The sequence below is a fragment of the Taeniopygia guttata genome, chromosome 5 (assembly GCF_048771995.1).
Source record: "Taeniopygia guttata chromosome 5, bTaeGut7.mat, whole genome shotgun sequence".
Classification (NCBI taxonomy): Eukaryota; Metazoa; Chordata; class Aves; order Passeriformes; family Estrildidae; genus Taeniopygia; species Taeniopygia guttata.
Window position 1 is genome coordinate 53,192,967 of NC_133030.1, and position 21,653 is coordinate 53,214,619.

The window sequence follows — 21,653 nt, forward strand, 5'->3', positions numbered from 1 at the left end:
GGGTATCCCATGTCCTAATATACTGCATCTGTTGGAGTGGTTTTTTTCAATGTTTATGATCTAAACAACATCAAAATAGAAGCAAACACTGAAATCTCATTAATAATGAAACAGAATTTTTGTTGTTGGCAGAGAAATCCTGCTATAAGGCTAGAAGACACGTCCATGAAATTTTATCCTGCAGTTTTACACCATCAAACCTCTCATACTTGTGTATTTAATGCAAGTTCTTAGATATAAAAAGATCTAAGATACTGCAAGCATAAAAAACGAGCTGATAGGATTCTCAGGAGGAGCAAGGACATGCATCTGGAATGGTGCAACAGACCAGGCTGATGCTAAACTGGTTAGAAAGAAACTTTGCAGAAAAATACCTGGAGGTCCTGGTGCTGAATATGAATCAGCATTGTTCTCAGCAGCAAAAAGGGACGTCCTTCCAGGCCAGATCAGTAAGTATTTACCTGGTATGTAGGGAAAACAATACCAGGCTCTTCTCAGAGATGTCCAGTGAAAGGGTAAGAGGCAAAGGAACCATATAGGAACATAGAAACTTGTTGGTTCAGCTCAGGGGTCATCAAATACTAAACCAGGCTGTTCAGAGAAGCTGTGGAGTCTGTACTTGGAGATACCCAGAAGTTCAGTGGGCAGACCCTTAAGTAATCTGCTGCAGCTGGACATAATTTGAGTAGGGATTCAGACTAGATGATGCCTGGAGGTCCAACCTACGTGTTACTGTGATGAAGAACAGACGAGAGTATACAAGTTAATGAGTTACAAGGAGTTATCTTGCTGTGGTTTGGTTAAGAGATAATAGATGTTGCTGGGCAAGTGTTTTTTAAATTCCATTTTTGTAGATTATTATTTATTATATTCAAGGCCCATCCAGTGCCTTAACACCAGGATGTGAAGCTAAGACTCTCCACAAATATGGTTTTCTTAAAATGTGTTGTACACATTCAGTGTGGATCAGCCCAAAAGATGCATTAATTTTCAAAGAACTCAATCTTATGCATGAGTCATTCACATGAGTGCTTCTGTGATTAGTAGCACTTTGCATCAGGCAAGTTCAGTACTGCACTATGGAGATTCATGAATATTGGTAGATCCAAAACCTGCAGATTTACTGTCTGTTACTGGTTAAGATTTCTTTTATTGTCCTATTTTAAATACATTATTTTGTTATAAAAATAAAGCCTTTTGAATATTTTCACAAATATGATAATAATGCAGCAGTCTGAGACTCCCTGGTTTTGTTTTTCTCTAATAACACACAGTCATTTTCTATTACTGGTAGTTCAGACACATTATTTACAGAGTATTAAATAGTGCTATATTCCAAGAGCACTAAAAAATGCTTTTAAAACATTCTAGGTCAAATACATTTGACATTTAACTTCTGTTACATCCAGGTGTAATGGAGATGCTCTTCCGACTTTGGAAGGGTAATTGTATTTTTAGAATTTATTTATAACTGTTTTATTTTTGGAATGCATGTTTTATTAATCAGTAGATTTTTCATTAGTCACAAATGAATTGGTATAATAGCATAGGCAGAGCATTGGCTGGGTTTTTTACTATTTGCATATTGTAGATACTTTTCATTTCTTTAATATTATGACAGAGGGAATGTTCCAAGAAATTTTGGCACATTTCCTAAGTTGCCAAATGCTGCAGTTGTATTTTAGTTCATGGACTGAGCTTGCTTTCAAATATAATTTCCTCAGAGTTATAATGAGAGAGTTTCTTAATGGAACATTTTGTACCTACCAAGAGAATGGTTCAAATTTTCTTTTCTATATATTTTCCATTCTAATTTGATAGTCCTATAGATATAACATTACTATTTTTAATGTACTTATATTTGTTCACATAGGAGTTCTAGTTCTCTTACCTAAACATCACCCCAGGAAAGCTGTGGCATTCCTCTGTTCCTCCTTTTCTCTCCCAGAACTATTTGGGGAGTATGTTTTAATATGCAGAAAGCTTTTATATGGCACCTCAGAAAAAACCCTAGTTGATTAATATTGTTTTTGTTTGCTTGTTTATATATTTTTTTGGGTATATGTAGGCACCTCAGATGTGAGGTCAAAGGTTTCCCCCAAAATTCAGCAGTTTTATGAAATAAGTTGAGCATAGTTTAGAGGTCACTCTCCAGCTAGGGGGTAACAGCATTTTACTTTTTATGCTTACTAGTGTAAAGCCTTGCTGAAAAGTACTTCTTTTGGGGATGTTTCAAAAGTTAGTAAAAGAAAATGATTTAATATTTCAAACATCTTCATTTGCTGTGAACTTGTGAGCATGTAGGAACAAAAATTAGGAAAAACATGTAATCAATATAACTTTGGTTCTTGAGAAAATAATAAGGCCATTTGTAAGCACACCAAGAATGCAGAAGTAACAGACAGCATTGATTTGTAAAGAACAAATGATGTCTAATCAATCTAATGTGTTTTCTCTCTATTGTGCATGAGAAGGACTGTGACTGTAATGAAATATTTTTGTATATGTTGTTCCATGTCTTTTTCTAAACACAGAGGGAAATCAATTTTGCTAAGCAAGATTGCTCTTGTGTCCTTGTAAGTCTCAGGCTTCACCTTTCTTTACAGAAAGACAGATTACAGATTAGAGTAAGGAAGTAAATGTTTTAGGGTTATGCTGGTAGGTGTGTGAACCTGAGGACCACTAAGTACAGTTACAGAAGCATCCTGTGTTGAGCAACTGTGCTGATGTTCTGTGAAAAATTCAGAATGTTAAATAGCCTTTAAAACATCTGATTTCATAGCTGAGCAGTTTCACAGTAGGCTGCTGCATAAAGAAGCAGAAACATATATTCAAGATATTTTTAAAGATTTTTTTCTGTATTGTGCATGTTATTATTATGTTACTGGCAAGCCTTTAATGCTTGGAGAATTTAATTAAAACCTTTAAGGAACATAAAACACACTGCAAAAGATATAGTAGATATTGTTACTGAAATTGTGAAAATTAAGGATTAGAGAAACATTTGATTTCTGCTTTGGAATAACAACCCCTTAAAAAGAAAAATGATATGTGGTATGGATTTTCCCTCAGTTAGCCAAAGACATTTTCAAAAGGCCTAATTTTCTAGTCTATAAGTTGGTTATGCTGCCTTTGGGAACTAAAATGCAATAAATATATACACAATAAAGGTCTGTACAAGCGTGCTGAGTTATACCTGTTATGGATAAGGGGGTCTTCTCCTCAAAGGCCATCTTTTTCAATATATAAAATAAGGTTCCCCAAAGATTAATATTTCATTTTAATAAAGTAAGTAATTGTAGAGAAAAAGATGGGTAACTGAAAAAAATTATTTCCAGAAAGGTGGAGGAGAATCTTTAACAAACACTGGACCTGGATTTCCCGAGCTATGGGGTAGGTTCCATCACAGCAGCATTACAGCCTGGAAAGAATAAATTCTGCTCATGGTAGTATAACACACAAAGCAAAGTTTGTACAGGAAAAGGCTAAGAGTTGAGTTCAGTGTCTCAAATTGCTGAATTGCATGAGCTAATATGCCCCATGTCATCTTTTGCATTGATCTGTTCCATCTCTCAGATGGATATTTTCCCTAAATTTCTGAGTGAATAGTGAATACATTTTAGTTGTGACAACAGGAGTGTTTCCTTTCTCTAACACCTTTTGGGTTTGTTAACTGCTGCTGTTCAGCTTGTCTGCATTCCAGTCTTGCTCATTTTTTGTGACATGACAGTAGAATGGAATTCATGTATATGTCTAATAACATTGTTTACTCAATTTCCTAAAAGATATGTTTGATTGAATTTCACTTTGGGGGGATAATGAGAGAGGGAGGGTTGTCTTTCCAAGTGTTAATTGGAGAGCCTGAGCTTTTAGTATTTGTTGATTGTGACTGAATTAAGTAAAAAAAAAAGGTTAATAGCTGCCTCAAATCATAAGGTGACAGCTTAAAATAGGAAAAAGAATGAGGTTAAAAAGTATAGAGGTGAATAAGAGGCTCAGGTTGTTTGCATTAATTTTATTTGTTATTACATTGTAATGTAGAATTCATAACACTGAGAATATTATGGTTTAATTATGTTAGTGACTGTCACTGAGAGCTTTTGGATAAATTTCAGCCTTTAGAAGACAAGAAAAGGGCAAATTCAGTGCTCACTTCTCTTTCAAACAGGGAGAGACAGAGTAGGGAAATTGAGCATTTTAGTTCCTGCAGAAAATATTGGGCAAATTATTAAATTACTTGGAAGCAGTTGGGAATGAGATGGGAAAATTGACTAATTAATAACAAATTATGTTAAATCAATCTTTCTTTGGAAAAGGTAGGAGATCTTGTAGTTAGTAGATGAAAATCATCTTGAACTAAATTCACATCTTTTTTTTTGCCTGTGTTTTACCTGACTTTCTCGTGTTTTAGGCTAGAGAATACAAGTATTTATTATACAAAAAGCAGTTTTGAGAAGTTTTGTGGAGGTAAACACATAGCAAAGCCAGTGATTGACAAAAGCTTAAATGAGGAGTTCCACTGAATCAGTTATGGATGTGTCTAATGCCATTGGGACAACACACTTTGTGGAGAACAGTGATCACTTGATATGTCCTTTGTAAAGCTGTGGCACAGGACTAGGACAGGTAGGCTGCATTTTTGCTAATTTCTGTGTGTAATTTCAGTCCCATTGAAAACTTGTTGATTATACTCTCAGAGACTTTATTAAGCTGGGAACTAGTAAGAAACAAATTCCTTTGGGAATAAAGTGCTATTAAACTGAGTAGTGAGCCTCCATGGAGTAATTCAGTATTTTCTCAAGTGCTGAGGGTGAGAGTAAGATGCCTGTGTATGTGCCTTTTGTAAAGCCCCCCCAAATGATGCCTGGTAGTGGTGTACATGACAGTAATATCTTGTTGCTCCCATAACTGATGATTTTAATACTTTCTTCCTTCCCTGTGGAGTCTTTTTTCTTTTTTTTTTTTTTTTTTAATTTCCCTGTAGCTGTTGGGGTTCTGAAAGGTTCCATGGCAAGAGATGGTCACAGATATGACTTGTGGAGAAAATCTCTGCTGCCCTGATGACTTTTTTGTCCTTTTGGGGAAGGAACTCATGGACAAAATTAAGTGTTTCACTTAGTGGTGACAGAGAGGCCCTTTAGATCTTGCAGTGGCATTTGGTGGTGAGTCATTTCAAGAAAGGGCAAAAATCCCCTACAAATACCAGAATTCACACAGAACAACACTCACCCCTCCTTTAGGCTCTCTGTATTCTTTTTCCCCATCTTTTCCCTTGATGAGCATGTCTGATGAAGTAAAACCTTTCTCTTCTTTAAACTGAATAAATAAGTAATTTTACAAGTCTTAGCCTGTGTAAGTTGAGTTCAGCAGATGAGGAAAATGGAACTGATGATGAAATCAAACAAATTGGCTCCAGAGAATAAAATAAGCATTAAAAAATCAGTGAATGATTTTCAGTATTGTACACCTCACTGCAAGAGTTTACATCTGTCAGCAATGTTTTTAGCTAAAAGCATTGTCAGTTGTTTAAAAAAGCCTGTTTTAAGATAACCCTCACTTGCATAAAATGCAAATTAAAGAATATTTTAAGAAGATTTTATCATAGCATTTTAAAGGATTTTTTTTTGTATTAGTTCTGCAGTACCTCCTTCACTGTTGCTTACAGCAGTAACTTTATTTAATGTAGATCTTTTTATGGGATATGTAGAACATAAATCAAAGTTGTTATTGTGAAAGTGAGCAGATATATTTATTTTGGTCCATACTGCTGTTCCAAAAAATTTTATTTCAGTGAATGTACAGTAATATCATGAATTTGTTAGGATGAAAGGAAGCAGCAAACTGTGGAAAAGTCCTATAAATTAACCTAGCTGAATTCTGTTGTGTTCCAAAGTGCAGGCAATCCAATTGATACTAACCACAGGATCCTGTGGAGATTAGTGTGTACAATTAAATGTTGGGAACAGGGTATCCATGGGAACGGCTATTGCCTTCATATGGTGGTTTGCAAATTATTTCCTACTTTCAAGATGAAGTTTCACTCCTACCTTCGCTGAAAGTTAAGTAAACAACTCAAGAGTTGTAATATAGATTGGGACGTGGTATTTCTGTACAGACAATGTTTTGTTCAAGTTACTTTTGTCTCACTGAAAAGAAGAAGACTGTCTGCTCAGTAGGGAAACATTCAACCATTAGATTTGTGGTTTTCTTCCTGCCTGTTTTCTGAACTGTGACCTCAGTGGAGCTCCTCTCCTTAGAGTGGGAACCACTTGTTGTCTCCTTTCAGTGGTGCTCATGGGCATGAGCAGGAGCAATTTCAAGTGGATAGAAATTAGTGAGTTGTCTTTTATTTTCATTAAATTAGACTAGCCCCAGATGTTTGAAGTGTGTTATTATAAGAATGTTCACTTTTAGCAACCTTGGTATTTTTGAAACTAAGTTGAAATTAATAACATATTTCATTTTCTGCTCAAATTTTAATGTCCTCTTGTCATTTGATTTTAGGAAAGCAGATATTTAGCAGCAAAACAGAATTTAGGATCAGTGCACTGAAGTTCCACCCTACAGAGTCAAATGTTTTCGTTTGTGGAGGATTCAGCCCAGAAGTTAAAGCATGGGATTTAAGGACTTCTAAGGTAAAGCAAATCTTTTTTCTCTTTTTCTTTCCATTGTTTCCTAGGTTGTGTGTTCTGTGTGTTATCAAGGTGCTAGATGTACTTACTGGTCTTTCAATGAAATGTTATTCTGAGGTCTTTTGCATTCGTCACTGTGTTCCTATTCATTGATATGAATCTCTGTAATGTGTTTGAAGTGCTATGAGGAGCATTGTACAGAAAAATTATATTTTTTTCTTTCTGTAGGTATAAGTAACATCTGATTGAATTAAACAAAGCCAATAGCTCATTTGAGGATCATGACAAGCCAGGAAGCAGTACAGCTCTTCAAGCTGTTACATGTGGGTCAGGATGTGTACTTGATGCCTGTACCTTATGTACAGAGGCCTGGAGCAATTTTTACATGCATGAAGGGCCACAGAGGTGTGAAATGCCTCTGTTTTTACTTTATCATGAACCAAAAAGAGCAGCATGCTCCCAGCTGCCATTCAGAGTTCAGGTAAGACCAGAGCTGTGCTCTGCCAGTAAGGTAAGCAACATCCTCATGCACAGAACAGCTCAAAGAGAAGCAGGGACAGTAAAGTGATTAGTTCTTTGTTTTCCTTTGAATTTCTCTGTGGGTAGATCCTACTCATCATAGTTTGCCATCTGTTTGCTCTTAGGGATGGCAGAAGGGACCTGCAAAAAGTTAAGATAGTATAGCCACACCTTGTCTCTGTCTGTGATGTACTAAGAATAATAGGTGAGAGATAAAGGGAGATGCATTTCAGGTATGAGGGCTCTAACAGAAGAGCTCTGAAATCATTGTGGGAATTGCTCTGTTGAGGAAACAGAGTATTCTTGTGCAATTAACAGTCAAGTTCATGTGCTGTAGTTGTGTTTGTCATTGATGTTTGAGGAAAGCATTTAAGTATGTAGGATCTCTACCACGTGAATAAGTTTTTAAAAGAAAAACATTATAAATACGTATTGAGACTGCCACATCTAAGGCTACTCTGAAAATAAAATGACTGTGAGTTTCAGAGTTACAGTGTTAGTATGAAAACCTTTGTAAAAGTTGATGGGATTTATTGCATCCATCATACTTGTATGATGGCTTGTTTTCCTTCATAGGGATGTGAAGAGGTTCTCAAAGCATAGGTCTGTGAAGGAAAATGGTTCTAGTTTTAAATTGTAAAATATAAGCGCATTTAATAAAAAATACCTATGTAACTTTTTAAAAAAGGAAATTAGATTTTCCATTTTCGCTGTTCTTCCTGGCAGGGATCTGAAGAAGAAAGACAAATAGAAGTCTGTACTCCTGAAGAGCAGGATCAGTGGTTCCATAGCATGGAAATGACATAGCGAATACAGTTTTTCTTTCTTGAGATTCTCATAACAGTAGAACTTTATTGTGCAGAGGAGGTTCAGTCTGTGATTGAATACTTCAATGTCCTTTTTAACATAGAGAACCTATTGTTGTCATGGTATGCTGAACTGCCTTTAAAGGTGCTTCAGAAACTAAATGGGTGTCATGTTTTTAAGGCTTAAAGATTGTTGATTGTTACATCAAATTTGAGGTCTTGGACCTCCTTAGTCCAGGACAAGATGGCAGATGTAGGTGATAAAACATTATTTCTGAGAATTTTTGACTTGGTCCAGTAATATTTTCTGGAAATGATCCTGTAGTTATACACAAAGTCAAGTGATAGTCTGGCTGTGTACAAAGCCAGAGACATTCTTTTACCCCATGTCATTTCTTTATGATGGATTTTGCACCTGTACATATATTTGAGCAGCCATCTATGAGAATCTGTGAAGATGATTTTTCTATAGATTTCTATAGATAGAAATCAATTGTGATTGATGAGCATGCTCATGCCAAAACTGGCAATGCGTCCAGCCTGTGTGGGTCTAGAGTGCCCAGTCTTTCCAGATGGAAAATGATAACTGTTCTGCTCTGCAGTAACAAATGGCTGAAGTCACATGTTGCAAAATGTGCCTATCTGGGTGGTGCTCATGTTGTGTATGGTTCTGGAGGAATATATCAGAAGTTTTTCACAGGTGGTAGGATACAATCTCAAATATTGATATTGGAGAAGGCATTTCAGTTTCAAGGAAATAGGAGATTCATTTACAATGGATATTTACAATCCAAGACTTATGATTGAGTAAAACTTTTTTTCAGCAATTCTGATACCAGTGATTTTTATGACAAGATCTGAAGACTATGCAAAATTGTCATTGGCTCAAGTAGAGCTAAGGGGCTGGAGAACAGATGTAAGTGCTTGTGCTAGATAGATTAGTTCTGAGTTACCTCCTGAGTCTGCTACTCTCCTGTTGTATCTCTGCCAATCTTCAGTAGTTTTATCTTTGAACAGTGTTATAGTGTCACCAAGAAAAATGGCTTGAAAAATGCAGTTCTTGACCCTTTTTCTCCCCTTGTGAATTGTCAGAGTTTCAGTAGTGCTTTCCCTTGGCACTAGACAAGGTATCAAACTGTATTCCAAGCAATGATGATAATAAATGTGTTTGTTTCTTAAAGCAGCTCCTTCCTTTTAGGCTTTAAATTTTGATGGCCCCTCAGTTTAACCACTGAACAGTCAGTTGATATTTCTGGCAAACCTGATTAAAGATCAGACCTGCATACAGGGAGATTCAGAAAGCAATTTTTTGTGAAGAGGAGCACGTGATGCTTAACCTGGACAGAGCCAGCAAAGTACCACAAACAGCCCAGGCTGTGATTGCCAAATATTGCCAACCACCTCAGCCTGATATTCTGCAGTAGGTGCCTCCTAAAGAAATATGTGCATCTCTGTGGACTGGAGTTTGCTCTTTGGTTGTCTTGGAAAGTCTTCTCAGTGAAACTGGTCTGAAAACTGGTGGGAGAGAAGAAGCATGACTGACCTTCACTGATGAACAGTGTAGCTGCAACAGGCACAAGGCAAACGGAGAGGGGTAGCACAGAGTTTACATGAGGCAGCAACAAGGAACAGACAAAACTTCCTGAGATGGAGTTTAGCCTCACCTGTGGATCATTACTGCAAAATATTGTAGTTACATTTCAAACTCTCAGGCATAGAATGAAATGTTGGTTAGGCATGAATTATCAGTGTCATCAGTATGTCATGTCTGCCACTTCCTAGTTTTGGGGGATTTCAATGGATTCTTCAGGTATTCCTGCTTTCAGTTTATATTGTTATCTTTATTCAGAAATCTTATTCATCTTACGCACTTATAGCCGTAGTTAAAACTGGAGAGTGTCCTAGACAATATTTTGAAATTTGTCCTGTTTTAAGAAGTGCCATTTTCTCTTAACTGAAATAGATGTCTGAGGCCTCATACCACTTTTGTTTCAATTTTGACAAAACAAGCTTTCTGTTTTTCAAGTTCTTTCATCCTAATTCATTACAAGATTTTCCTGTTTTGCCTGTTCTTTCAAATGTGTTAATCTGTCATTCAGCTTGGAATGATGTGTGGGTAAACTAATGATTTTTTTTGTTCCTATCATCATACTCCTGATAGCCTTTTCAGGCTTTGCAGCATATTTTGTCAATAGAGAGAACACCCTAAATCAGGCATCTGTATCTTGTTATTCATTGCACATTGAAAACTCAATTTCAGCATGTTCTGGTAATTCAATTTCAGGGGTCATTCTTTAGGATGTACTTCTGTGTTTTAACTAGCTATCCTCTTGAGCAACTTAAAATTAACTGTGAGGCAAAATGACAATTTTATCAGGAAATAAGGGGATTTTTCATGCAAATTCAGAGCAAAACATTAAGCATAACAGAGAGAGAATGAGAAATCGCAAAAATGTTGTCCAATTACACATACATGCAGTGGTTTAAATGAACTGCTTTATGGCAGTGTGCCACATCGATGCTTTCTGCTAATGGAAAATGACATAGAATAGTTCATATTAGTATTTTTAAAAACTAGTTATTTTGACCAGGATCATGAATTTATGAGCATTGATTACTAATATTTATTTGTGATTTGAATATGGTACAAAAATTGGATTTGCAAGTCCCAGAGAAAATGTATCAAGTTGGTTAGAGGCATCCTCTCAGCTGCTAAAACACTGAAAAATTTTAGAGGAGCTAATATCATCCATGCTTTACACAATGTAAACCTTGCTAATGTCTATAAATGAATCTTTTCAATTCAGTTTGACTTCACTCATGGTATAGGGGAAATGAGTGAGTGGCTGCATGGTACTTAGTTGCTGGCTGGCTTTAAACCATGAGAGAAATGTGCAGTAGGCACAATCAGAGAGGCAGATATTAAAAAAAAAGACTGTTGAAAGATACTTATTGCTATCCCTGTTCTGTTGAGCAAATAGGCAAAATAATTTCAAATGTAGCATTGGGTATTAAGCAAGACAAAGAATGAAACAACAATAAGGGAGTTTAAATCTTTAAGATAAAGCTAAGCAATGTACTTCTGAGAAATTAATGGATAGGACAGCTTGTTAACCTCTCAGTGAAATGTAAAGTGTACAGGCATCTCAAAATTACAGACACAAGTAATCAAAGCCTGAAAACAAAATAAAAGAGGCAGCTGAATAGCCTGTGGAGATTTATTATAGTGGTATTTCTTTCTGTTTGTGTTAAACGAAGTTTTGTCTCTCTGGTAAAGAGATTATTCTGGAGATTTTATATTATTGTATAACAGATTGATTAAATTTATGAAGAATTTGGAGAATGTTTATAGAGATTTTATGAAAAGATCAGAAACCCTGGAAGTGGGCTGCTGTGTTTTAAAAAATAAAACTATTTGCAGTGTTGGCCAAGGAGGGAACATCATATTGAACAGCCCCCATGGGATTTTTGGACCTAGATAAACCCTGTAAAACCTGCAAAAAAAAAAAAAAAAAAAAAAAGTGCAATAACCCCAAAACCTTAAAGTAGCTCTGTATTTTAGAGGTATTTCCTTTCTCTGAGCCCTGGAAGAATTTCGTAAGATGTTCAGCGCAAGCCAGCACAGTCACCCTTCATTTTTACTGATCTACATTAGCTTTTCAGACAGGATACAATATATATTCCAACCATTTATTCTACCTGAAATTTTAGTATTCCTTGAAATACCAAAGAGAACAAAAGGTTGAGACTTGTATCCTTTAACCCAGCAGTAAGGACCTTATTGTGTTCATTAAAGTAAATATGACTACAGTTTTTTTTTTTGTTTTTCCTTTGGATTTCTAAGCTTACACAGATGTACTATCCCAGAAAGACTACAACTGTAGCTGTCTCAAACGGGTCATACTTTTAAAGGAGCCGAAGTTCAATATATGGTGAATATATTGAACAATGTATTTACTGCACTGAACCATGTATTTACATGTGTCAGCAAGGTTTGCCTAGCATAGGGCAAGGGTGCTGTTAGGTCTGGTGAAAGGATGTACAGCAGTCTGAGCTTACATCTGAATGTACTCATTAAAGTTTCTAAATGTATCCATTACATTGTTTTTGAGATTTGCATGTTTTACCTTTTATGGATACTCTGCTTTGATGCAAGTTAATGTTTGGTAACATTCAGGACCTGGTTCCTTACTGTGGCCATACTGAAATGTGAGGGACTTGGTGAATGGAGATCACTAACAACATTTTTTTAGACTTTATTAAAAATAGAGGAATAATTTACTCAGCTGCTGGATATAATCTCCTTTTGATCTCTTGTCTGTTGCTGTTCACGTGTCCAGTGTCACAAGCTAGAGAGGTTTGTTGGAGCTTTGGCAAGAGCTATTTGTGATCACTGCCAGGACAGCAAGTCCTGATGAAGCACCACACAGGAAGGAATAAATGAGAGAGGGAATCAATGGAAGGTGACAGGGCTGTGGCTCTGATCCTAAAGCATTATTTGAAGCTCTTAGACCTCCATAAATGCAAATTCACTGATTATGTTAAACAAGGAAGGAAAGAGAGAAAAGGCATCAGGTAGAGGAGACCCAGTAGAATATAACTGGACAGCCACAGAACAGACTTTAAAGATTAATTACAGATATAAAAATAGAAGATATTTTAAAATATATTATTTAAGGGAAGGTTGATTGTGTGAAGTTTACTTGATGTCACTTTATGATGTTGGACTAGGATAGAGCAATAAGAGAAGCTGGGGAAGGCAGGAATTAACCCAGGTACTGTATAATGAGAAAACTGGCTAAAAGGGATGTCTCAAAAAAGGAAACTGGCTTGGAGGAATTTAATTAAGAGCTTAAGGCGTGACACTAAATGGAGACAAATTTGTTAATTTATTTTTAGAAACATTTGTTAAAGAAAATCCTGTGCTAACAAAATAAATTACAAAAAGCAATAGAATATTATGCAGGAAAAATAGCAACAACTTACTAGAAATTGAAAGAGTACAAAGAAATAGAAAGGTTCAACTATTTGGGATTAATAACAAAATTTTGTCATGGAAAGTTTGAAAAAAGATTAGTGTAAAGTCAAGGCAAATTTAAGGAAAACGTAGCTTTGAAGATTTACACAGAATTTCCCATTTTTAAAATTGAGATCTTATAAGATATAGAACAAATTAACTGGCAAAATTGGCAAAAAATGGTGGCAGCTCCTATTTCAAGCTTTTAAAATAAGTATTGAAATGAACTGTAAAATTTTTATTTACAACAGAGTTCAAGGCAGAGTAACAGTTTTTTTCTCAACCCCCATCTTTGTTTATTACTCTGAACATTACTTAGCTACAAAATTGCAACTATCATCTACAACTTTATACTTAAAAAGAAAAAAAATAAAGAGATGCTTTTTATGTTGGTGAGCTATTTCTCCATACTTGAGTTTATAAAGAAATAAGCACAAGCTGTTAAAGCACAGTTAAAAAAATTAATAGGTGCAAATGCACTGCATTTGTTTCCTTGGAAACATTCTATTGCAATTTCTTTCAGATGTGATGCAGTCATTTTAAGTAGCATGTATTTAGGAGACCCTAATGAATTTGTCTCTGGATAGCCTATAAATATGAAAAAAGGCTGTAGAAACTGGTGGAGCTGCTTGCACTTCTGGTTTCTATAGAAACAGCCAATACATTGTCATGTACTGGTGGTATTAGGAAGAACAAGGTAATTAAAATAAAATGATTTAAATGATTTATGCAGTGCTTTAGAAAACTCAAGGTATTCTTCTCAGAGAAATACTTCTTGAATCCATGGGCAAATGTTCTAAGAAATATGGTGGGGCTATATTTGCACTTGCATAATGGCATGTGATTTTAAATGTTAACATTCCTTTAATGGGTCCTTTCTGAGTGTGAAGGCATGTGTTATTTGTCTGTGGCACAGGTGGGTAGTCTGCTGTGTTTATTTGGGAGCCTCACATGGTGGCATTGCAGATGAAAATCCTACCCCTGTCTGGACCATCACTCCTGTGCTCCCAGAGGGACTGAAACAAGTCAGGAACAAAGCATTTCTTCTTTTGGAGTGTGAATGCTCATGGGAGAGGCTGTCAGGGAATGGCTGTTCCAGTTTCAGTCCATTTATAGACACATTTTACACCCCCAGCAGTGACCAATACACTTTTGAAGAACAAGAATAGAAAAGCACAGCAAATGTCTTTATCACTATTCCCAGCAATGGTTACCTAGGCCTCTCTAACTTAGAGTTTGGGTGCTTCCTGCCTCTTTGTCCTTCATGGATCACTCTGAGTTTTCACACTGTGGAGTTGGTTGTTTTTGATCTTTTTACATCTGCAACTTCCTTTAGCAAGGAATTCAGTTTAAATATGTATGTTTGAAGAAGCATCTTGTTCTGTGCATTTTGAACCTGACTTCTGCTCATTTGCCATCTGAATTCTTATAATGGAGGAAACCACTCACCTTCTCCATGCTGCTCAGACTTTATTTCCAATCCTTTCAGATTCCCCTCAGTCATCTCATTTCTGTACTAAGGATTCCTTATTTTTGTATTAAAAACTTCCTGTGAGTTCCTCACAGAAAAGCCATTCTGTGTCCTCCTGTATCTTTTCTATATGTGGATTTCACTTCTAATCCTATTTGAGATAGGGAGATAATTTTAAATAATAAAATCTGATGGGAAAATAATTTTTCTTTCTTATAAATGGTTGTTTTAAAAATGGCTGATTATTTCCATCACAAGATTCTTGTTCCTTTTCCATCACATCCATTATTTCCATCACAACATGCTTGTGCCTTTTCAAGTGATCTAAAATTGACTTTAAAAAAGCCAGTGTACATTGTTCATCTCTGAAATCTTAGAGATCAATACCAGATTAAGGTTAACCTTTTCTTCATCTTAAAAAGTCATTCTTTCCTTTTAATTATTCTCAAGATCTCTTAATAATGTTGAGCTTTATCTCTGAAAACAGAGCTGTTACAAACTGGAAAAAAATTAAATAATAAAGAAAAATAGGGTTTCTTAATTGCATGAAGAGAAATACAATAAATTGACACAAATGGTTTGCACTACAGTAGATAAAAAACCCTTCTATTTTGTGAAAAAAGTAAGCTTTTCTTTAAGTTAAAATTTACTTTTTGTTACTGTTAATGTTGTAGTACTGTTTCACAGAGAAAATTTAATCAGTCTCCCACTGAACTAATTACCCAGCATGTCAGTAGGAAGAGGCAGGTCCATGCCAAATCACACAATCTAAAAAGATAGGACAAGAAATGAAAGAAAAACATGCCACATTTTACAGGTTGGAAGCCATGGAGCTCACTGATAAGGGGTTTTTCTGATGAACAGCCACATTGCCTGTAGTCCTATTAGATTTGTTTTGAGACGTCCTCTCCTGATGGCTCAGGACAATGGCCATAAAACCACATTTCTTTCTCATCACTAGCATAAAATTTGAGGTGCTTTTCTTAAAGTGCATTGCACACAGCATACAAGTGACCAGCACAGAGCTGGGGCAAATAGCAACTTCTGAATTGCTCATCTGGAGGCTTTGAGATTTCTTGACAAACAGAATGCCAGTATGTGCATGGTATGTGCTTAATGCAGAGAAGTACTATAGAACACCCATTTGAAAGATATGCCTTGAATTCAGCATCACAGCTTGCTTTTTAAATCACCAGAACTGTAAAAATCTGTTTGAAACTGATTTAATTTGCTTAAATTACCTTTGTTTTTGAATTCCTGCAGCCATGAACTCCTGCCTTATTGAAGAAGCTTTGTTATTATGTTGGATTGTGTTGACACCAGAAACGATTAGGCCTTCCTTTGAAATTAATTCTTTTATGTCCATAAAATTCTTAGATTGAAGAAGTGTGGTTTTCCAGTGCTGATGGGTAATAAATCTGCAAGTAGGAAAAGAGCAGAAGTTGTTATTAACAAACTAAACCAGCAGGGTAGGCAAACTGGTGCTTTCCCCAGAAAAGTTCCTCAGGCATGTCATGAATTAATTGCCTAAGGTAGAACAAAGCAGGTTTAATTATGAGTGCTTTCCTGAGCAGGAATGTTACAATTAGTTATTTTTGAAAGCTGTCTATGGAGCAATTGAAATAGTATGTATATCAAGTTTCCAGCTACTATTCAAAGTGTTAATTTACTGTTCCCTAAGTCAGTTCCTACTGTGTGGTTTCAAGATAAAACAGCATAATTTTTTTGAGGTATGTATCAAACATATAGAAAAAAAAGGTCTTTTGTACTAATTCTGATAGACAGTTGCCTGTTGCAAAGCTAAGATACTCAGGTAATTTGGTTAATTCACAGTATGTCTGTGATTTTCATCTTTATTTAAAATAAGAATCCATTAAAATCACTACTGTTAATATCCATTTGCAAGTTGTCATTTATTGCTCTAGTTTGTTGTTCTTCATTTCCCAGCACTAACTGGCCTTTGTTTCTGGCTCTTTGTCCCCATTTCTACACTTGTGCTGCTCCATGCTCTTGCTCCTGCTGACTCTCAGGTTGGACTTGTCACTTCTGTCACTTCTGAGAAGGTGCCTGCTGCTAAGTATCTGCCTCCTCAGTCTGTCAGGGAGGTTCTGCCTTTTGTGTCCACTCCCCTCAATTTGATTTCATTCTTCTGCAGTTCCTACAGCTGTCAGGTTTCTGTATGGTTTTCCATGTCTCATTCCAGGCAGCTATTATATTTTGTGGTTTTTTTTTTTTTTTTTTTCCAGTTTGGGGCTTTATTTTTCATTTTTGCTTGTACAAAATAGCTTCATTTTCTACTTTACTAATGAACTATAGACTTCCTTTTATAACTCTGAAGAAATATGCATGGTGATTTCTCCATAGAGAAAGTGGAGGATATAAATATGGAAATATCCCTTTTGGCTTTAGGAAGTTTAATTGCTTTGTATATTATGCAGATTCTGAGTCTGTAAAATCTGATGAGAGCAAGTAACACATTTGTATATTCACTATCTTAAAAAAGCAGGCAGATTGCTGAGAAATGTGCAACTTTTGAGTGTGCAGGTTTACATCTTGTTGCTGTTATTACAGGCTATGTATGGTGCTTGCATGGCTAAGGTTCTTCACCAAATGCAAATATGATGTGTCTAAACTCTGTATTTCACAAAACCTGTGAAAAGCAACTGGAGCAGCTGCTGCTGCCATCCTTCTACATCCTGAGATCACAGGAAACAGAGCTGGAAGGGACCTCAGGACATCCACAAGTAGATCCACCCTAAAGCAGGATCAGCTTGCTGAACAGTTTCCCAACAGTCATAGATTTTTGAGTTTGAGGCAAGAAATCAAGAAGTTCTCATGTTGTGTTTGGTACTTGACATGATTTTTCTTTTATTGGTGAAAGTGTAAACCAGGGATATAATTTAAGATATTTCACTGTGACACCTAAAAATTGTTTGTTTGATGTGGTTATAAAAAAAAATGTATCTGCAAATGGTCTGGGCCCTGAGTCAGTTGTCATTAAGTCTATGAGAGGTATCAGGTAGGCACTGAAATGCCTCACAAAGTTGGGAGTCATTTCAAGATAATGCTTCAAGTACTTTCTCCATTCTATTGGTATTCTAGTGACATTAGAAGAACGACAAACCCAGTTATGTTTCTAGCTATCTTGGAGAGAGAGAGAGATTCAGATGTTAATAAGCAGGAGTCTTCCCATGTCCTAGTTTCAAGGATCACCATATTCAGAGAGATGGTTTGCTTTGATCTGGCCACTTGCCTTGAAGTTTCTCTTCACTGGAGGCAATCAGAGGAAAAAAGAAAGCAAAAGTATTGATTTGCAAAATTCAAATTAGACAACATAGATACAGAATTTTATGAAGAAAGATGGAAAGAAAGGACGTTAAAATTGTTCATGTGTTCCTGAGAATACTTAAAAATATTTTACTTTTTAAGATCCAACTTACAGGCTGTTAAAATATTCAGAATCCTATGGCTGATATCCATTTCTGCATGGATCTAACCCACTTTTTCTGTACAATCAAAATCTCCCCAGGTGAAACTTGTACCAATTACCCCTCCTCTTTTCCACATAACTCTTTGTAAGAAGGGAGTTTCCATCATCTTTGTAGCCACCCTTTAAATACTGGAACTTGGTCTCCCCTAAACCTTTTTATCTCAAGGCTGAGCAAGCTCAGTTCTCTCTGCCTTTCCTTGTGTAGCAGCTTCCCAGTCTTTTGACCATCTTCTCAGGTCTCTGGTCTCTCTTCAGCCCATCCCCGTGGCTTTTGAATAGCAAAACTGAACACACTGTCCCAGGTGTGACTTGGAAAGAGCTGAATAGAGTGGGACAATGACAATCTCTGCTAGTGATGCCCTTGTTGATGTGCCCCAGTACCCAGCTGGATTTCTTTGCTGCAGCTGCACGCTGTTCACTGGTGTTGAGCTTGTTGTCCATGAGGATGCTCAGGTCTCTTTCACTTTCTGGCTGGGCACACAGCTCCAGCTCCTCCTGGTTGTGCCCAAGCTGTGTGTGCAGACACCTGAGGTGGTTGCTCTGCTGCTTTTCATCTTGGGAGGCAGATAAGGAACGTTTGTTGCTGCTCTGGCTGGCCTGGCTTGTCCCCAGCTCGTTAAAATGATGTGTTTAGTGCTGCCACTTTGGACACCCCAGACTCCCTGAGTCCTTCATTTTAAAGCCTGGCTCACTGAGTAGGACAACTTGCTGCCAAGGATTCTTTTGCCTCTGCTAGGGAATCCAGAAGAGTTCATAATATTGAAGGGAGTTTGTATAGACCCAGCTTCACATTGTGTTGTCTGAAGCTCTTTCTGGATCTTACTCTAATTCCTTGGTAATTTACAACAAACTCATACATATATATAAATATAATATATAAATTGTACAAACTGATGCTTTTGAAAATATATTTGAAAATATAATTTAGTTTTCCTGTATATATATATATATATATATATGTATAGTTTTCCTTTATATTCACTGACCAAGCTATTGAAAGACACTAGTATGTCAGCATTTTAAATGGCGCTACCTTTTGATATTTAAAATTAATATGTAATTTAATGGAGTTTATAATTAATACAAAGAGGGAAAACATAGGTTATCATGTTCTAATCTCTCAAAAAATAACAATGTCTTTTGTCCACTAGGTGTTGAGAGTGTACAAAGCTGCAGTACAACAGACTTTGGATATACTCTTCCTCCCTGAAGGAAGAGAATTTCTTACAAGCACGGATGCAGTGAGCCGAGACTCAGCTGATCGCACCATCATTGCATGGGACTTCCAAAGTGCTGCAAAAATCTCCAATCAGATTTTTCACGTAAGATCAACAACCACTGTTCTTCGGGTCATGATTTAATATTTCATACTTGTCAGTGTAGCACAAAAAGCATTTGATTTTCAATAAGGTCTTGTGATATATAAGATGCCTTTCATGTAAGTTGATGACTTTGTTTTCATACTTAACACTTAATTGTTATTAAAAAATAACCTTGAAGACTAAGAGTTGTCCTTGTGTTTAAAATATTTACATTTCAGTGCTAATTCATTGACATCTCAGCTATATTTAGGCAAGGACTCTGCAGTGTCATTGTGGTTTGCCAGTGGTGCATGGCAGTAGCTGATATAGTGCAATGTTTATTTTCCCACACTTTTTTTTCATACATTTGTCATCAGCTGCAATGAGGGCTATTGACAAATTGAGTTTAATATTCACAAAGTAATAGCAACCTGATTTGTGCATATAGATACCTAATACAGAATAATCACAGAGGCAAAATTTGCATTTATCGGTTCAGGTGCTGTATTTCTCAGTCGTCTAACCAAGCAAGACATTTAATGGACTAAATTGTCTAGAAAGGCTGACAGCTTCAAAGGAGATTACTAAGGCAGTTAATAGAAAATTTCAACTCTCTGGGTCTTTTTTGAAAACCCAAGTCTAATATCCTATGTAATATTATATGATTGGATTGTGTATAGATGCTTTTTGGCTGAAATGAAGAGTACTCTGCTGACAAGAGTACATGGTTGATGATTTAATGGGATTTTTTTAATTTCCAGAATTGTGTCTTTGTACAATATTGTATCTATCAATACCTTGGATAGACAATAGGAAAAAAAAAAAAAAAAAAGGCAAAACAGTGAATATATAAATTACAGACCAGAAAGGTTAAGTATCAAGGAGTAAGAAACAAACATGACTACAGCATCTCTGAAATGGACTTTCTCCCCCTCCTTCCCTACCTTTCTTCACTGTGAATAAACAAAATGTGGTGATGACTTTGCAATCTCTGCTTCACTTTTCTAAATTTCACTTTTGAAACCTTTGAGGTGGGAGTGAAACCCACAGTTCTCCAAACAGATTAGATTCCAACAGGACTTGATCTATTGCTTGTCTGCATTATCGAATGAATAGTTAACAGCTCTAAAATAACCCATTACTACAACATACCCAGCATGACAGCAGCATGCTCCTGCAGGTTGTTTTGGGCTTTCTAGTCCCATATTCCAGACCCATTTCTCTGCAGAAACACACAGTTGCCCAATACTTTACAGTACCCAGAACTTGCTCCCAGTCCTTCACTTCTAAATCACACAACAAAACCAATCTGGTGTTCTTCCTGCTCTACCACCCAGCCCATGGTCACTGTAATCCTGGTGTTACTCAAATGCAAATGTATCCTACAGCCAAAGCTCTCATGGCATCAAAACTCAGCAGTCTTTAGGTCACGCTGAAACTATTAGAGGTTTGGACCTGGTGGAAGCCTTGTGAGAGCTGTTGATTTCTCAGGGAGTCAGCATGCAGAGTTTTGAAAGTAATCTTAATTTAGTCTTAAATAAGAACTGTACAGTAAAGCCAAGTCTTACTAATTACTGCAGATATTTATGAGTTTGCAGCCAGCAGCAGCCCACATCACTGTCATAAGGCGGCTAATAATGATCCTTTATTTTTTTCTTCTTTTTTTTTTATAAGAGTGGGATGGGGAAAAGTGTCTGTTTCAATCAGATGTTTTCTGTTACTGTCAGTCTGGCCAGAACTGGAAGGATGGAGGGTTTGAGAACTGTACAAAGTAACATGGAAAGCACAGTATGGCTGTGGAGGAAGGGATACAGGAGAAGATTCACTTCCACATCTAAACTTTGGGTTTCCTTGGGCAGGAAGAGGATGATGGAGAGCCATCTGGTTGGAATTACCTTTGTGCAGCTGTTCTGCAGTATAATTATGGCTCAGATGGATAGGGGGCTTTGGTTAATATCTAGGAAAATAAGGTAGATGCTTGAATTAGCATTTGTCCTGATGTAAGACTTATAGTGGTTTGTAATAAGTATCTTTTTTTAATGTATATATGGAGATGACTTGTCCTTACCTGATCCTTCATGGGCTCTCAAATATGTCAAGAGATAACTTGAATCATTTGAACTAATCTTCTGTTTGATACAACAAAAGTTCCTTTAAAATCATTTTCAGGAGCGTTACACTTGCCCAAGTCTGACCCTGCACCCAAAGGAGTCAGTGTTTGTTGCTCAGACCAACGGGAACTATCTGGCTTTGTTTTCTGCCCAGCGACCCTACCGAATCAACAAAAAGAAAAGATACGAAGGACATAAGGTATCCTTCCCCACCAGGAACTCAGTATCCAAGTTTAAAAGGAAGATTGATATCAAAACACCTCTGCTTTTAAATATGTCTGCTAATAGAGTTTTATTATAAATCAG

At 36.5% G+C, this 21,653-nt stretch overlaps 1 protein-coding gene across 1 annotated transcript in view; it reads left to right on the forward strand.

Annotated features, from left to right (window-relative positions):
- WDR25 (WD repeat domain 25) overlaps positions 1-21,653 on the forward strand; it is a 63,895-nt gene that overhangs the window by 36,168 nt on the left and 6,074 nt on the right. Inside the window, exons 4-6 of the mRNA XM_012574095.5 lie at positions 6,505-6,635; positions 19,087-19,257; positions 21,406-21,546. Coding sequence (XP_012429549.5) covers positions 6,505-6,635; positions 19,087-19,257; positions 21,406-21,546 — 443 coding nt within the window. The remainder of the gene's footprint in view (positions 1-6,504; positions 6,636-19,086; positions 19,258-21,405; positions 21,547-21,653) is intronic.